This window comes from Lineus longissimus, chromosome 3 (genome assembly GCF_910592395.1).
Source record: "Lineus longissimus chromosome 3, tnLinLong1.2, whole genome shotgun sequence".
NCBI lineage: Eukaryota > Metazoa > Nemertea > Pilidiophora > Heteronemertea > Lineidae > Lineus > Lineus longissimus.
In genome coordinates this window covers 14,185,033-14,201,568 of record NC_088310.1, presented here as the reverse complement: position 1 = coordinate 14,201,568, position 16,536 = coordinate 14,185,033, and the positions used below count along the sequence as shown (strand labels likewise).

At 42.1% G+C, this 16,536-nt stretch overlaps 1 protein-coding gene across 3 annotated transcripts in view; it reads left to right on the top strand.

The window, feature by feature from the left end:
• LOC135485750 (E3 ubiquitin-protein ligase UBR2-like) overlaps window positions 1-16,536 on the top strand; it is a 650,469-nt gene that overhangs the window by 575,362 nt on the left and 58,571 nt on the right. For all 3 annotated transcript variants that reach the window (XM_064768146.1, XM_064768147.1, XM_064768145.1), the window contains one exon: window positions 7,721-7,854. In XM_064768146.1, coding sequence (XP_064624216.1) covers window positions 7,721-7,854 — 134 coding nt within the window. The remainder of the gene's footprint in view (window positions 1-7,720; window positions 7,855-16,536) is intronic.

The window sequence follows — 16,536 nt, the reverse complement described above, 5'->3', positions numbered from 1 at the left end:
ATTTTGGTACGAAACTTTACACGTTTATAGAAAAGATCAACGAGAATGTGTTCAAATGCCCTCACAACGATGAGTTCAACAGAATTTGGTCAAAACAACCTTCGAATGGAGTCAACTTTCTTTGCGAAATTGAAGCGACGACTTCATTATTTATCGTAATTTATGCAGATCTGAGTCCAGCTGATGGGCGATGTTTTGATTTGTGTTCAAACTATTGGAAACTTCAAGTTAGTTCTATTAGTTCTACTATTCTGTAGGAGTATATTTATTATAGCCATTGATGTTGACAGCTAAAAGTTTCTTGTCCAATCACGTGACCTCTCCAACACTCGATAATGCACTCTTTTCGTCCACGTTTTAGGCCAATCTTCGGCCTGAACATGAAATCTAATAAGCGCAGTACTTAAATCAGATGTTTCTCTCGCCTTGAAAACATTCCTGGGTAAAATCCATTGAGATTAGTCGAGTTAATCCACTTTTTCCGTGCCTAAAATCTCTGCCGCTGAATTCTATAAATAGAATCTATTAACATCGCGGCAGTGTGGTTCCAATTGTGCGCCCTCCCACTTCACACCATGTCAGGAACTTTTACGGAGAGAGAGGGCGTGCGGTAAGAAGAATGGCCAAAATGACGTCACGTTTTCCTGGCAATGCCTCTTGCCAGACCAGTCAAGCATTGGAAAAGCATCTTTAATTCAGACAACGTTAGAACTAGAGAAACGAATATGTTAATTTGCAAAATTAAAAGCAGATTTCACCACTAACCAGCCAAATCGGAATACGACGGCGCAAAATGTTCTCGCTTTCCTCCTGCTAAAAAACCTTGTTCCCGCACTCCTATTTTAATTTATCCCAAGGAATATGATATGATCTGTTTTCACTTTTTGGCTCAGTCACCGTAGGGGAGTCTATGCAATACTGCAGTGTCCGTCGTCCGTCGTCGTCGTTGTCCGTCGTATCCTAGTTCAAAAACAGTGGCACGTTTTTTAACCGCTAGGCCTATGAACTTAGAACTTTGTACACATGACCCCCTAGGTCAGATGACCCGTGACACTAAATTTCTGTCCGATCTGATTCTCTACTTGGCCACCAGGGGGCCAAATGTGGATATCTAAAAAGTGTGATATCTCGCTTATTAGTGACTTGTTTTCGATAAAACTTTTGTGGTAGGTACTCATAGCAAGGATACATCATATATCTTACGGGTTTTTAATTTGATCTACTTTTCAAGGTCGCAGAGGTCAAATGGCGTGAATTGGCCGTTTGAGTGTAACTATGGCACGTTTCTCAACCACCAAAGCTATGAGCTTGAAACTTGGTACATATAACCCCCTATATCAGATAACCTCTGGTGCTGAATTTCAGCCTGATCTGATTCTTGACTTTGCCACCAGGGGGCCAAAACAGAAAAAGTAAGAAGTGCAATAGCCTGCTTATTAGCAAATTGTTTTTGATGAAATTTTTATGGCAGGGACCCCTAGCAAGGTTACCTCAGATGTTGCACGATTTTTCGGATTTGACGTACTTTTTAAGGTCGCAGAGGTCAAATGGCGTAAATTTGCCGTTTGAGTGTAACTATGGCACGTTTCTCAACCGCAACAGTTATGAACTTGAAACTTTGAACAAATGACCCCCTAGGTCAGTTGAACTTTTACACTGAATTTTGGTTCGGTCTGATAATTGACTTTGCCACCAGGGGGCCCAAACTCAAAACTCAAAAAGTGTGATTTCTCGCTTATTACTGATTTGTTTTTGATAAAAGTTTCATGGTAGGTACTCCTAGCAAGGATACATCACATATCTTACGGGTTTTTGATTTGACCCACCGTTCAAGTTCACAGAGGTCAAAGTTGAAAACTTTACCGTTCTTGGTACGTTTTGTCGTTGTTCAATGTAAAGAGTTTTAATTTTGTGTAATGATGCATCTAAGAAGCCACTATTTGTATGCCAAGTTTCAGCTAGATCGGAATTCAAGTATGGCCGAAATTGCATGTTTTGTGGGTTTTTCCTCGTATTGTGGCAATCCAAAGGTCGTGAGTTCAAACCCCGGTCAAGGACAGCCAAAAATATTTTTATTTTTCATCTTTTCCTTTTTTCTTTTCTGAGTTCTATTTTACATTTTCTTCCTTTTTTGATTTATTTGGTGCCATAGATTTAATTAGGCGGCCATCTTGGAAATCGTTTTTGCCGATTGCTGTAGTGTAACGAGTGATGGAATTATTATGGTCGGGTGGATGTGTCTACATCACATATCACCCTGGTTTGTTATTTGACCTACATGTCAGGGTCACTGAGGTCAAAGTTAAAAATATATTCACCATTGTCATGGAGTGGCACATTTCTTCACTATCATTTTCACCTAGACTCTACAAGCTTGGAACCACAAGTCTCGGATTCACCACTTGGCCAGGGCCGGCTCTTAACTGGTCACAGATGCATGTATAAATTATGAGAGGCCTACATACTGTAGCACTTTCTGTAACTGTCTACTAAAAATACTTACGGTGAGCACAATGGCCCCTGGCCGTTTCATTTGTAATTAAATGGTATTCATATAATGAGATCAATAGTAGTGTCCGTGTCAGATCCCATCATGGAGGTATAAATAATTATTTATACCTCCATGATCCCATCGTTCAACTAGTCTTCTCTCCCCAGGTGCCTCACACGGACCTTCACGTCCCCATACTCAAGACCAACTCTTACAATATCGCCCTCAAAACAACCCTGGAGTCATGAATTCACAGGTGCTCCTGTGAAATCTCAGTTCTAGTTTATTTATCAAACTTTATCGAGGGTTACCCGGTTATCGAATCGAATGGATGTGTCGATCGTCGGGGCAGATCGATATGTGGTTAGGTTGTGCGTCCAAGGCGATTACTAATAGGTCATTCAGTTAGTTTGAGAAAGATCATGATCATGAAGATGCGTGTTGTGTTATCATAACTGGAAAATAAGTTGAAGTTATTATTAGTACTACGATTCTTACATGAGTAAAAAGTAGACGTTTTAAGCAACACAATAATGTTACTCCCATTTTTTTCTGTAAAGCTATACTGAACTAGGGATATCTTCCGTTGCCTCCTGTAATATTTACATACCATGGCTGATTAGTTCAATCATATTTCATCCAGCTGGCAGCTCTGCATTGGAAATTTTAGTGGTATAACGTGTTCTCTTGACCTTCAAACAGTAGTATAAAGCCGATATTTACAACTCTATACCCTCAGTCCTATGTTATTAGGTCATCCAGCTGAGCGCCAGGCCCTTGGGCCTCTTGTTGACACGTGTCGCCGCGTTTGAACGCAAGAAGAAGCCAGGTGTGCTACTGATGGCCGCTTGACTTGGCGTCGGCGGCGAGGCTATGGCCAATCAGCTTGCGTCTTGATGTCACATGATTTCGCGCTGCGTGGCCCAGGATGGGTTAAAGTGGTGGAAAAGACGCTACTGAACGCCAATTCTGGGCAGGTGTGCTCTGACCGGGATCGACTGGCCGCGAACTTTGACGTCGAGAGGCATCAGCCGAACGCTTCTTGTCGCCAAAGTTGGCGGCTAGTGTGCTGTGGGCTTAAACACTGGCCACCTATCGGGAGCTTATATGTAGGGTCTGTTGTCTATTATCAGCATTTGCATTAGACTGTACCAGCTACAGATCTAACGCTGATAATACACAACAGCCCCTACATATAGGCACCCCATACATAGAACAAGCCATGTGGGTGAGCTTCATAAAACCAAAGTCTTTCAAATAAAGAGTCAGGTCATGACAAGTTTCCTTTGATTCCACAGCTTTCTTGTGCAATTAACTGGAAGCCATGATGAAGCCCATTTTAATTCAGCTACAAACTGAGGTGAGGTGCAAAACAATCATAGGACGACCAAAAATTCAACGAAAAAACATACTCTGCATATGCGGTATACATATGATTCATCGGGTAACAAATACATACAATATAAATTGTGACCAAGGTGAATGTCCCCTGCGAAATTCGACTGGAAATTGTCGGCAAAAGCCGGCAATTTCCACCTAATTCCAAACTATTTTTCCTTGCCAGGAGGCTGGAATTAGCTGGAAATTCCAGAAAATGTCAGGGCTGGAGTTTGGCGGTATTTTGGTAAATGGCAGTGCCAGAAAATGCCAGCTCTGGAAAAAGCTGGCATAACCTGGCATTAGCTGGAACCTAATTTCCAGAGCTGGAATTAGGTGGAAAAATCTTGACCCAGGCCTTCCAGCTGATTACCAATGTCAGGGCTGTCATTTATTGGAAATAGCTGGCATTAGTTGACATTAGCTGGAAATTACAAATTCAGCATGCAACGAGGAATGTCAGGGCTGTCATTTATTGGAAATAGCTGGCATTAGTTGACATTAGCTGGAAATTACAAATTCAGCATGCAACGAGGAATGCGACTGTATCCTCAGGATTGTCATTTGCTGTCATTTATTGGAAATAGCTGACATTTGTTGACATTAGCTGGAAATTAAGAATTCAGTATGCGACCGGGCTGGACCCAAACCTCCGAGCTCATTTACCAATGTCAGGGTTGTCATATATTGGAAATAGCTGGCATTTGTTGACATTAGCTGGAAATATAATATTGAGTATGTGACCTGCTCTACGTTTGAATCGATCAGAGCGCTGCACACTAATTAACAGGCGTTTTTTGTCACTCAACAGTGACTATGATTAGAATCGTTGTGATATGCAACAAGAAGATCTCTTGTCGTGGAGTAAAACCGATAATCGCTTGGTTTTGACTTTGCTGATTGCAATCTTGTCACACGCACCTGCGATTATCACCACAGACAGGCAATTTTTCACATGCAAACATGATTGCATGTTGATTTTGCTTGATCCCTGGCCGTGCGATTTCCAATTCTAATTCAATTTTGATGGCATCTGCAATTATAACTGCAAACAAGCAATTTCTGTCACACAGAAATATGATTAAAGGTTGCAGGTTGATTTTGCTTCCAACAGAGGTTGCTAGGATGACCAGTTCTTGTAACGGGCACCTGAAATTATCTATGCAAACAAGTGATTTATGTCACTTGCAAACATGATTGCTGTGGCATTATCAAGTTTTGAGCATATTCCACTGACCTAATCCCTTAGTTTTCTGACACAATCTTGTCACACTGTTATAATGTAAATATCATTCTTGGTGTGTGTTGAATGGACTTACACGAGCATAAGAGGCCCATCATATAAAACGTAAGATTATTGCTTCACTGAGGCTCCTTGCAGACACCTCTGCCTGGCGGACACTTCCCCATTGCAGATGGTGTAAGTTGCCACATGACCTGGGTTGGAGTGCTCGTCAATGCCGACTGGCGTCGTCAGGGCTCAATTCCCGTCCTGGAGGCAGCACGTCATTTACATCTTAGCTAATTGTGATCAGTTGATACGATGACGTCATTGACAATCACTGACAGGAAAATTTTGCCTCTCGTTTAATAATATAGATAGTGCAAAGTATTCACATTGTAATATTAGGCTCGTAAGTTTGAGGATCATGGATTGACCAGATTGGTGTGAATTGCCCCAGGGCCCAATGGAACATATGTGTACCAATTTTAAGTCCAGACTTTACGAGACGTGCCGCGCTAACAATATGGCCGCCACCGACGATGGACGCCACATCATCGCATAGGCTCACCAGGTGAGCCAAATAAAAAAGAGGTGCCGTTTTAACTGGATACCGTGACATCAACATGATGTTAACCACACATAGCACACTCTGTCACTTTGATGTCTGGAGGGCAGGGTTAAAGACCGGGACTGACGTCCAAACTGGATGTCCAAATAACATCACTGCACGACCTTGAAAAGAACGATGGAGCAAGCCGACTGTTGATTGACTCCATCACTTACATGAGTCATGAGCTGTGGACATCTCCCATGCAAAATCTTACAGTTATGATACCGTCCGGGTCCACGATCATGCATACAATAATACAGGCTTACAGCACATGCACTGATTCAGGCTTCTTCATATGCTTATGCTAAAAAAACAACCTCAAGGCCTGTCCAGATTACCCTTTTGGCATTCATTTGAATCCTTATGTGTTCCAATTCAATTTGTGTAAACTTTGGATATCTTGATATCGAATTCGGGGTAAAAATCAAGAAATAAGAAGAGCTCCCGCATGATTTCTTTGTTTGACTTGAAAATTCAAACCTACTAGTTCCTGTCTGAGGTGTAATGCATCATGGGATAGGTCAGGTGATAAGACCACATGATAGAATTGCATAACATAATAGCAATTTGCATAATGCCAGCAAATGCCAGCTTTTTCCAACAATTGTCAGAAACATCGAATTTGAAATTTCCAGCTAATTCCAGCTCTGACAATCTCATAGTAAAGTGACAGAGATTTCCAGCGCTGGAACTTTTACGAAAAGTAAAGTTCCAGAAAATGCCAAGAATTTCCACCCCATGGATAAAGTTCCAGTTTTTGTCAGCTTTTGCCAGCTATAACTTTTCGATGAAACTCTCTAAATTCAAAGTGTCAGCTTATTCCAGCCAAGAGCTGGAAATTCCAGCTATTTCCAACAAAATCCACCTAAGGTAAAATTCATTTCGCAGGGGTGATCTAACAATTTAGGCAGATGAGTTAGTGAAGTTTGATTAGCTGCTAATTGCCAAAAAAGACAATAATCAAACCACAATTAAGCTGCCTGCTCGGCTTGCAATTGGTTTTAAAAATTCATAATAAGGTTGTTATGAATGGCAAACTTGAGACAGGTACATATACTGTTGTATCTTAATGTATGAGGTAATTCAAAAATGTACAATCATAAATGCATGTAAGGTTTAAGCCAAATGGCATGTTCAACAATATTGGAACGGTTATACCTCACATCACTTTGCACTTGAATGTTTGCCAAAACAAGCTGATCGATGGGAAAATGAAACGTTTTCTAATCTTAAAAACCAAGAAACTGGGCTTCAAAATCACAAAGCTATCAAATTCCCATTAGATAACAGTTACATTAAGTTCGAAAAATTTTAATAAAAGAAAATGTGATTTCTAAACATGTGAACGATTGACCACAAAAGTCGAGTCATTTTGCATTTTTTCTAAAAGTTGAAACATATAGCTTTTCCTATTAATGTTGTCTTTGACACTATATCTAAAGAGTTTCATAGAAATGAGTGAATTTGAAGCTGGCGTATGCTTTAAAATGGAGAGTTTGTAGTGGCCATGTTCGGCTGATTGAAGGATTGTTCAAAATGCACTTGTGCTTGATCGTTTGAAAACCTGAAATTTAGGGTAAATCGGCGAGGATCTGGGAATTGCGACGCACAGATTTCCCCACAAACGAAGTAGTTATTATATTATAAAACAGTTAAATAATTCCTTGGGTAAGCCCGAAGCGAAGTACATATGAAAAAGTCTGACCTGTTTAGGTATGAACTAATAAAATCACATTTCCATAGGAAATGGGAAAACGAATGGAAGACTAGTATTCCTTGAACCATACAAGTGATTTGGGATCCTTGAAACTTCATAAATTTATCAATGAAAGCATTAAGTTTTAACATGATAGCCAAAATGCCCCATTTCACAAGAGGTGTCACTTGACTGGCCTTTAATGAATTGAAATGAATTGAATATAGAAATAAACGATAATAGCTAGTCATAGATCTATAAGAACTTTGTGCTGACATTATTATTTTTAAGTGGTAAATTTATTAATGATTTGCATTGCAGGCAAGATGTTTCCCCCACCATCCGTCCTTGGCAACTCCATACTTACCTCAGACAGGCTTGTGCACCATTCCTTCGATGTGCTGCCCTCTTTTTTCATAACTTGACTGGTGTTTCACCACCATCAGAATTTCAAGGTAAGTGGGTTTTTTAGGTTGATATTTAAGTGTTCTCTAGCGAAGGCTTACCAACAAAGCTGTAATGGAAAGAGCTGCCAGCTGGGTTCCAACGCTCAACCTTCCATTCACCCGGCCACCTTCTTCGTCTTTTCGCTTTTGCACCTAATATCTCTGGAAACAAGTGAGTGAACGACCTGAAACTTCTATGGTGCGATGGCCAGGTTTAGGGGAGGTTCCCTTTTGATTTTGGATGCAACGAGGCCGAGTCCAGGCGTCTGTCTTTTTTTTCGCATTCCGCCCCATAACTTGATAACCAGTTGAGTGACAGACCTGAAACTTCTTTAGTGTGATGACCTAGTGTAATGGGGTTCCCTATTAATTGTGGACCAAACCCAAGATCCAACATGGCTTCAAGGCAGTCTTTTTATTTTTGCAAAATGCAGATACTTTAAATACTTCAATTGTTTTTACTTTCGGAACTCTGGAATCAACAGCTAGCCATTGGAACAGCTTTCACACTCATAGAATAAAGGGGTTATAGAACAAATCGAAACTGTATACTGTAACTCACAGACACATGCTGTGGATTTGATAGCTGTGTACAAAAATGAAGAAAAAATGGAAAAGCATAAAACACGTTCTGAAAATAGTTTACTGATAAACTAGAAGAAGAACAAACATACTCCGGTAAAGAGCTGCCCATTCCTTTAAACAACCCAGTTAATGAGACCAAAGAAATATACCCAGATGTTGTCAACACTTTCTTGTTAAACAACCCAGTGAAAGAGACCAGAGAAAATATACTTTAAATACAAAAGCTAGAAAAAATATCTGTGCAAGTTACTTGAAAAGATGTAGGTTTCTGACCCCATACTAGGGATTTTCAGAATCCAAACGATAAACGTAAACTTTACGGCATTGAGGTGGCCATGATATTCCACTAGCGTTTGAACGTTTTCTGCTAATAAACCAGGTCATATGACATTGTCAATGCTTCTCTCTCCTGTATATGGCTGGCGCGAGTGAACAGAATTCAGAACTATGCCACGGCATAAATCGGAACAGTGGTGCACCATAAATCAACCAATCAAAACCTATGATCTCGTGAATTGTGTCAATTGTATTGAATTCTATTCAAGAGAAGTGGTGAACTAGGCCAAACGCCTCGACCCGAAGCATTAAGTTACATCATATTTAACGCCTATAATGTCGTCTTCATGGCTTTACCAGATGGTGAAACCTCATATGGGGCCTTTTGTAGTGAAGTTGAGACGTGAACGCTATTGGTGTCGGGATATATAAAAGAATTCACTCAATTAGGCCTACAACACTTTGACTCCGACTTTGGGAGATAAACTGCAGCTATGTCGGCAGAAAAGAAGGAAGCAGAAAAGAGGAAAAAGTTTTGCTTTACAATGGAGCTGGATGTTTACCTGCTCAAAGAGCTCTTGGCCGTGAATCCGTACGATGGCCCCGATCAAAAGAGCCAGAAAGCGAAATGGTGTCTTGTTGCCACTCAGCTGAATGACACTGAACAGGAGTTCCATGTTGACCGTCGGCTCTGCAGAGAGCACACAAACTTACTACTGCAGAAATTTAAGAAAGGCAGTCGAGAAAGCATGAAAAAAGTGAGTACAAATTATTTCCATCTGTTGATGATTTTATAAGAGCCATGGAGACATGGGAATTTTAGAAATTTTGTATTTTTAATGCACAGGCTAATGGTCACATGTGACCACTGTATGTGACCACTTTATACATGAAAGGGTTTTAATGGCTAAATCTTTTTTCAGGAGTGGAGTTGATGAATTGTATGATGAACTGATGCAACTCCTACAAGAACTCCTGGATCTTGTGAATGAATAGGATCCGGCAACAGAGATAAAAAAAGCGGAAACTAGTAAGAAGAAGGAGGCTGCTGGAGAGAAAGCAGAACGCATCAGAGTAAATGCCATGAAGGGACAGGAAAGAAATGACACAGGTAGGCTATGTATATCATCTAGTTTATTCAGAGACATCATGCAGTATCACTGGGATGACTCCGGTACAAGCCAAATGAAACGAAATGAATGGTGTCCTGCAATACATGTACATGAAGATGTCTCCCCCACGAATGATATGCCTACTGTAATTGATGATACTGTGGGGTACCAGGAGAACCGGTGTGATCAGTACAACGACATGTTGGTAGGCCTATCTTCCATTCCTTTTTTTGTATTTCTGGATGCACTTGACTTCGAAATTTTTCCTCTAAGCCTTCTCCACCTGGGTGTGTTCAGTGTATGATGCAACGGATTTCATGGTATCTCTAAGTAACTCTTTTTTATCTTTGTGCAGATTCGGAGTCCGAGATACAGCAGAAAAAAGAAGGCAAGGGTAGAAAACACTCCGCAAAAGATGATGTAATAGAGTACCTGGAAAAAAGGAATAAATCTGACGAACAACTGAAACAGGAGGAATTAAGTATCCGGCGCGAAGAACTCGACCTGGAACAACATAAATTTGCAATCGAAGAGCAGAAATTAGAAGTAGAACGAAAAGAACATGAAAATCATTCTAAATTAGAGATACAAGAGAGAAGCCTTATTCTACAAACATTGAAGGGAAAACTGGTAAAATGTTACAGTTACTTCATTGCATCATGGACGGCTGTTAAGGATCAACTGATTAGTGAATTGCCATTTTGGAAAATGTAATAAAATGCCAGAAATAAATTTACTCAGTCTGGCCTAATTACACCATTCATGTCTGTGGTTGATGGATCCAGTACAAATGCATATGCATTTGTTAGTTTGGCCAGACTGGCATTCTGATTTCTGTATTTTTCCTACATTTTTTGAAATGGCGATTCACTTCAGTTGACCATTAATTTTGTTTTTGAAAAGTGAACCAAGACCTGTAAGGTTGATATTCATTGGAAGTGGTCTGGCTAGCAGTTTCTAACAAAACCAAGTTATGTGATAGGTTTTCAGCACTTATTCACTTTTCAAATTTTTGCCTCAAAAGATCAGGGTTCAAATTGTTAAATAAATGTTGTACAGAACAGGTAAAATGAATAAAATATTTGTCATCGTTTTTACTTCCGCACTGCCGAGGTTAACCCCCCCAATTCGGACTCCAAGGAAAAGTTCAAATTAATGGCCATTTAAATACTCCTCAAGGCTTCCAAGCTTCCAAGCCAAAGTACGATCCTGTTTGACTGCCATATAAACATGTGTGGCAATTGGTTAGTATGGTGCCGACTATGTAGTACATGCCTACAGGCTGTAAGTACAATTTCAAGTCCTTTTTGTAATCCAGAATGGCGAAATAGCGCCATAAGCGATGGTCTCAGGGGGTATGCTGGGTCGCCGTAAAGTTAGAACTGTTCTTCATTATTTGCACCTTGAAATAATTCAAGCTCATCCAACAAGTGGCTCTCTGCCAACATTGCAGAGTCATGGCGCCGACCTTCCATCGGTCCCCAGAGATTCACAACTAATCCAGTCGGAATGACCACTGACTGAGACTTGAGTCCATGAACCCGCTTGTGTCCATTGTAGACCTCTTGTTGATCGTGGCCGGGGCAACAGATAGGATGAACAGTTTCTTGTAGTGCGAAACGGAGCGAGAATAACGACATATATAAACAATAACAATTAAATCAGGAAATCGCCATGATGGTCGTACAAGTGCGCTATACCAGAATGCTCTGCGTGCAGGCACATGAATGGTGTAAACAGGGAATTAGTCCCTATGGGAAAGTCCAAACCTGAAGACATCACACTCCTCAACGCTCCAGACAAAGCTATACTATATAATTACTCAGTAAGGACAACTGCCCATAATTACTCATAATCTTAGCATGAAAAGTTAACTCAACACAAGAGTAAATAAGATTGTTCCCAAGACAAAATCTCACTGACTTCACTGTCTCTGAAATTACTCACTGTCATGACTGTCTCTAATAAAACCAGAGTCCAGTTTCTACAAATCTAACTTTACCACAGGCTTACGAACCCGGGTAGAGCGACGCACATCAGTCCCAGCGGTACTACCAGAATCCGTAGCAGTAGTCTCTGGAGAAGACATCGAAGGTGGCGCTTCTGCCGTTTCGCTATTCGCACAATTAAATGACAGTTCAGAACTTTGAGTAACCACGCCTCCCGGTAGAGGTGTGGGCACAGCGACGGGCGAAAACGGCAATAGTCCTCCACTCTGGTCTGGCTTGACCTGTTTGAAGATCTGATCAAAATGCTTCCTATGGAGTCGCCCATCCTTTCCACGGACAGTGCAGGAAGTGGGCTTGTTTTCTCCTCAACGGTACCCGGCAAATTTGGTGGACCAAATTTTGAATAGTTCTTGTAGTAGACATGGTCCCCAGTGGTTAAATCAGGAGGATTTGGCAAATGCTCCTGAGCTTTCTTACCCTTAAAGTTTCTCGCCTGATTTTCTTGCATTTTCTGAACACGAGATTCAACTGATGGAATTAATCTATCAAAACGTGTAGCAATCCTGCGCTTCATGAGCAATTCACAAGGCGCAACACCAGTGGTGCTGTGAGGCGTAATGCGATAGTCAAATAAGTAGCGTAGGAGCCTATCCTCAACAGATCCTGCCATTTTGTCCATTTTTTCCTTGAACCCCCTCACTGCTCGCTCAGTTAGACCATTTGTGGCAGGGTGGTACGGTGCCCCTGTCACGTGATGTATACCATTCCTGGTAAGGAACTCCTGGAACTCAGTTCCCATGAAAGCAGCAGCGTTGTCAGATACGATCATATCTGGCAAACCATGAACACTGAACAGTCCCAGTCTAGAAATAGTAATCTCTTCAGTACAACCGAGCGTGACAAAAATCTCCAGCCATTTTCTGTGAGCGTCAATGACAACCAAGCACATGTGTCCTTCTTTTGGGCCAGGATAGTCAATGTGCAACCTTGACCACGGTTTGCTCGGGTATTCCCAAGGATGTAGAGGTTGCTGATACGTAGAAAATTTACGAGTAGACAGGCACACACTGCAGGCACTAACTCGGCGCTAAAGATCCTTGTCCATATTTGGCTACCACATGTAGCCACGAGCCAAATTCTTCATTTTCATAATTCCAGGATGGGCATCACGACCCAGTGGAGGTATAACAACACGACTTTCCCACAGAATGCAACCATTCAAGACTGAAAGTTCATCCTTGCGATGAAAGTACGGTTTCATTGTCTCTGATTCAACCTCAAAATTCTAGCCTTTCAAGATACAGTTTCTAACACGAGCCAGCAGTGCACCTCGGTCAGTCCACCGCCTATTGTTATCTGCAGTAATCTGAGTATCATTCAAATGTTCAAGTAACATGACTTGGTCCCCAACCATAGGACATGCAGCGACTTCCTCCTTGAGAGGAAAATGACTCAGACAGTCGCATTCGCGATTTTAGGACTGGGTTTGTACACTAACTTATAGTCAAACACAGCAAGGGTCAAACACCAACGAATGATGTGACCTGAAGCCATAATAGGTACGGCTTTGTTCTCACCCAACAGTCCCAGTAACGGCGTATGATCAGTACGAATTTCAAACGTTCTGCCAAATAAAAACTTGGACAGTTTTCCAACCGCCCAGACAACAGCGAGTCCTTCCTTTTCAGTTTGAGAGTAGTTTTTCTCTGCAGAGTTCAATGTACGTGACACGTCGTAGACTGGTTTCAAATCACCACCGTTGGAAAGCTGTTCCAACGCGGCTCCAAGTCCGTAAGAGCTAGCATCTGTCGTGAGCACCAACGGCTTCGACGGATCGTAATGCACTAACAAATCGTTAGAAACCAGCAAGTCCTTTGCGGCATTGAAAGCGGCATGCTCAGCAGGTCCCCACTTCCAAGGTGTGTCCTTTTTCTCCAAATGGTACTACGGCGACAGCACGTCTGCAGCACGCGGCAGGAAGCGATGATATTACTTGAGCATCCCGACAAACGTAGAGAGATCTTTCTTGTTATCCTGTGTTGGAAAAGCCTGTATGGCTTTGACCTTGCCATCCAAGGGGTGGACCCCCTCTGAATCCAACTTATGGCCAATAACGTTAATCTCCGGTTTCATGAACGTGCATTTCGATTGAGCTGCAATCTGGCCTCCGAGAGACGTTTCAGCTCTAATTCCAACGTTCTAAGACGCTCCTTGTCTGTCGGACCCGTTATGATGATATCATCAAGATACACTTCCATGAATGGAATACCACACAGCACATTTTCCATGGCGCGCTGGAAAATGCTAACAGCAGAATGAACACCAAATTGTAGACGCTTATATGCAAAAAAGCCTTTGTGAGAATTGATAACCATCAGCTTTTGAGCTTGGGGTGATAATTTCAACTGATGGTAAGCATTAGACATATCAAGCTTTGTGTAAGATTTACCCCTAGCCAAATTAGCAAACATATCCTCAGGGGTAGGCAGAGGATAGTGAGCCATGTCACATTTCGGGTTAAACGTTTCCTTAAAATCAGCACAAATGCGCAAACTTTTGCCATCTGACTTCACTACAGGCACAATCGGACTAGCCCACTCACTGTACTCTATAGGTCTCATCACCCCCACAGACTCGAGATAATGCAATTCAGCCTCAACCATAGAAAGCCTCTGATACGGCAGAGGGCGCGCACGCTTATACACAGGCTTGGCACCAAGCTACAGTGGAATGTCAACTTCCACATCTTTCAGACAGCCCAACTCATCAGAGAACACATCAGCATACTTGTCACATAGAATTTTCACTTGTGAATCCCTAACTTCCTGAGAAACTGCATTGATGCCAACTTTCCAATCCAACTGATGTGACGGAGCCAATTACGGCCTAGCAAAGAGGTACGGTAACCTTGCACAACTATCAAAGGTAACTTTTTGCGCTGGGCTTTGTGTTTCACGGTAATCATAGCAACACCAGCGAGATCAAGCATGCGCTTATTGTAATCATGTAATTTGATACTGGTGGGCAACAACTTATGACCAGGTTGGCACATTTTCTTCGAAGTGGTCTCACCTACACAAGTGACCACTGCACCGGTATCCAATTTGAATTTGAAATCTGAACCATTCACATTCATCCGGACATTGTACTTCCTATCATCATGAATATCACATAAATGAGCATCGAGACTAAAAACCTCTGGAAATTCTGCCGAAATATTCCACATCCCACTTGAATATTCCGCATCCGGAAATCCAGTACCCTCCAGCTCCTGGGTTCTGTATGTTTCAGAATCTGCCGATAACATATGTTGCGATTTCAGTTTCGGAACCTTTCCATCCCTACACGTTTTCGCAATGTGTCCTCGATGACCACAAGCGTGGCATGTTGCATCCTTGAACTTGCACTTACGAGCCAAGTGCGATGAAGAATCGTAACGATAGCAACGTTTCTGTCCCTGTACCTGTGGTTAGTTTTAGCAGCAGCGGCACTCGGTTTTTCAACTTTGAACTTATTCGGATCAAAACTCGGGGCTTTAGCCGTGAATCCACGTTTAAAACCATTTCGACCAACAGCATGAACTTCAGCACTGGACCTTGCATGGTTTACAGTAGTACCAGCAGCTTTACCACCATACATATCCGCACTCTCCTCATTAGAGAAAACAGTAGATGCAATCTCAATTGCTTGAGCAAAAGTCAATTTCAGTCCCTCCGCAGCTTCTAGCAACTTTGTAACAGCAGGCCTATTGCGAACTCCAGCAACAAGCTGATCCACAGCATTTCGTCTAATGCATTACCAAATGTACAGTACTTTGTGGCATTTTTCAAGCGCACAGCATAGTCAACCATGGATTCGTTATCCCTGCGTACAACCTGCCTAAACTTTGATCTCTCGGCCAGGGCATTATGCTTGCCCCCGAAATGCGTTGCAAGGGCCTTCGTGAGATCCTCGTACAATATCTCGGCCGGTTTCGTTGGCGCAAGCAAGTCTTTGAGTTTCTGGTACTGGGCTGCGGACAGACCACTAATCAAAACATTGGCCTTCAGGTCACCGTCAGTTTTATGCACTTTAAAGTAGCTTTGCAATCGTTCTACATACGATTCAAAGTCTTCCTCCGCTTCCACAAACCTTGGTATTTGTTTAGATCCCATCTTGATCGTCGCCAGTGTCGTGTAGTGCAAAACGGAGCAAGAATAACGACTGGTCGTACAAGTGCGCTACACCAGAATGCAACGCGCGCCAGCACATGAATGGTGTAAACGGGGAATTAGTCCCTATAGGAAAGTCCAAACCTGAAGACATCAGCAACTGTTCCATCTATGAATCCCCAACTTCCCCACTGATTGCGTCTGCGTAGGTTTGGAGGTGCTCGGCATCTAGCCACCACTGCTCCAAATTTGTGACCTGACCACGATAGTTGTTATAAACGTGGTCAATAGATGAATTGGAAATCTTACTGAGTTCCGGCATACTCCGTCGAAATCTTTCTCTCAGGTCGCACTGCGATTAGGATAAGACAATCGCCTTAGTAGAATACACAAAGCTTCTTCACTTTCTACTACAGTCCCATTTTTGCACTTAAGAATGGGTGGGAAGTTCAGTGCATCTCGCAGCCTGATAAGCAAGTTTCTATCAAATCGAAACATCTCCACACAATTTTCATCAGATATATCCATTAATCTGAATCGCTGTGGAGCATCCTAAAGGACCCCGTCTAGGCCCAAGGGCATTATACAGGAGTAAGAGCTCAATGTCATCCTTGGCGA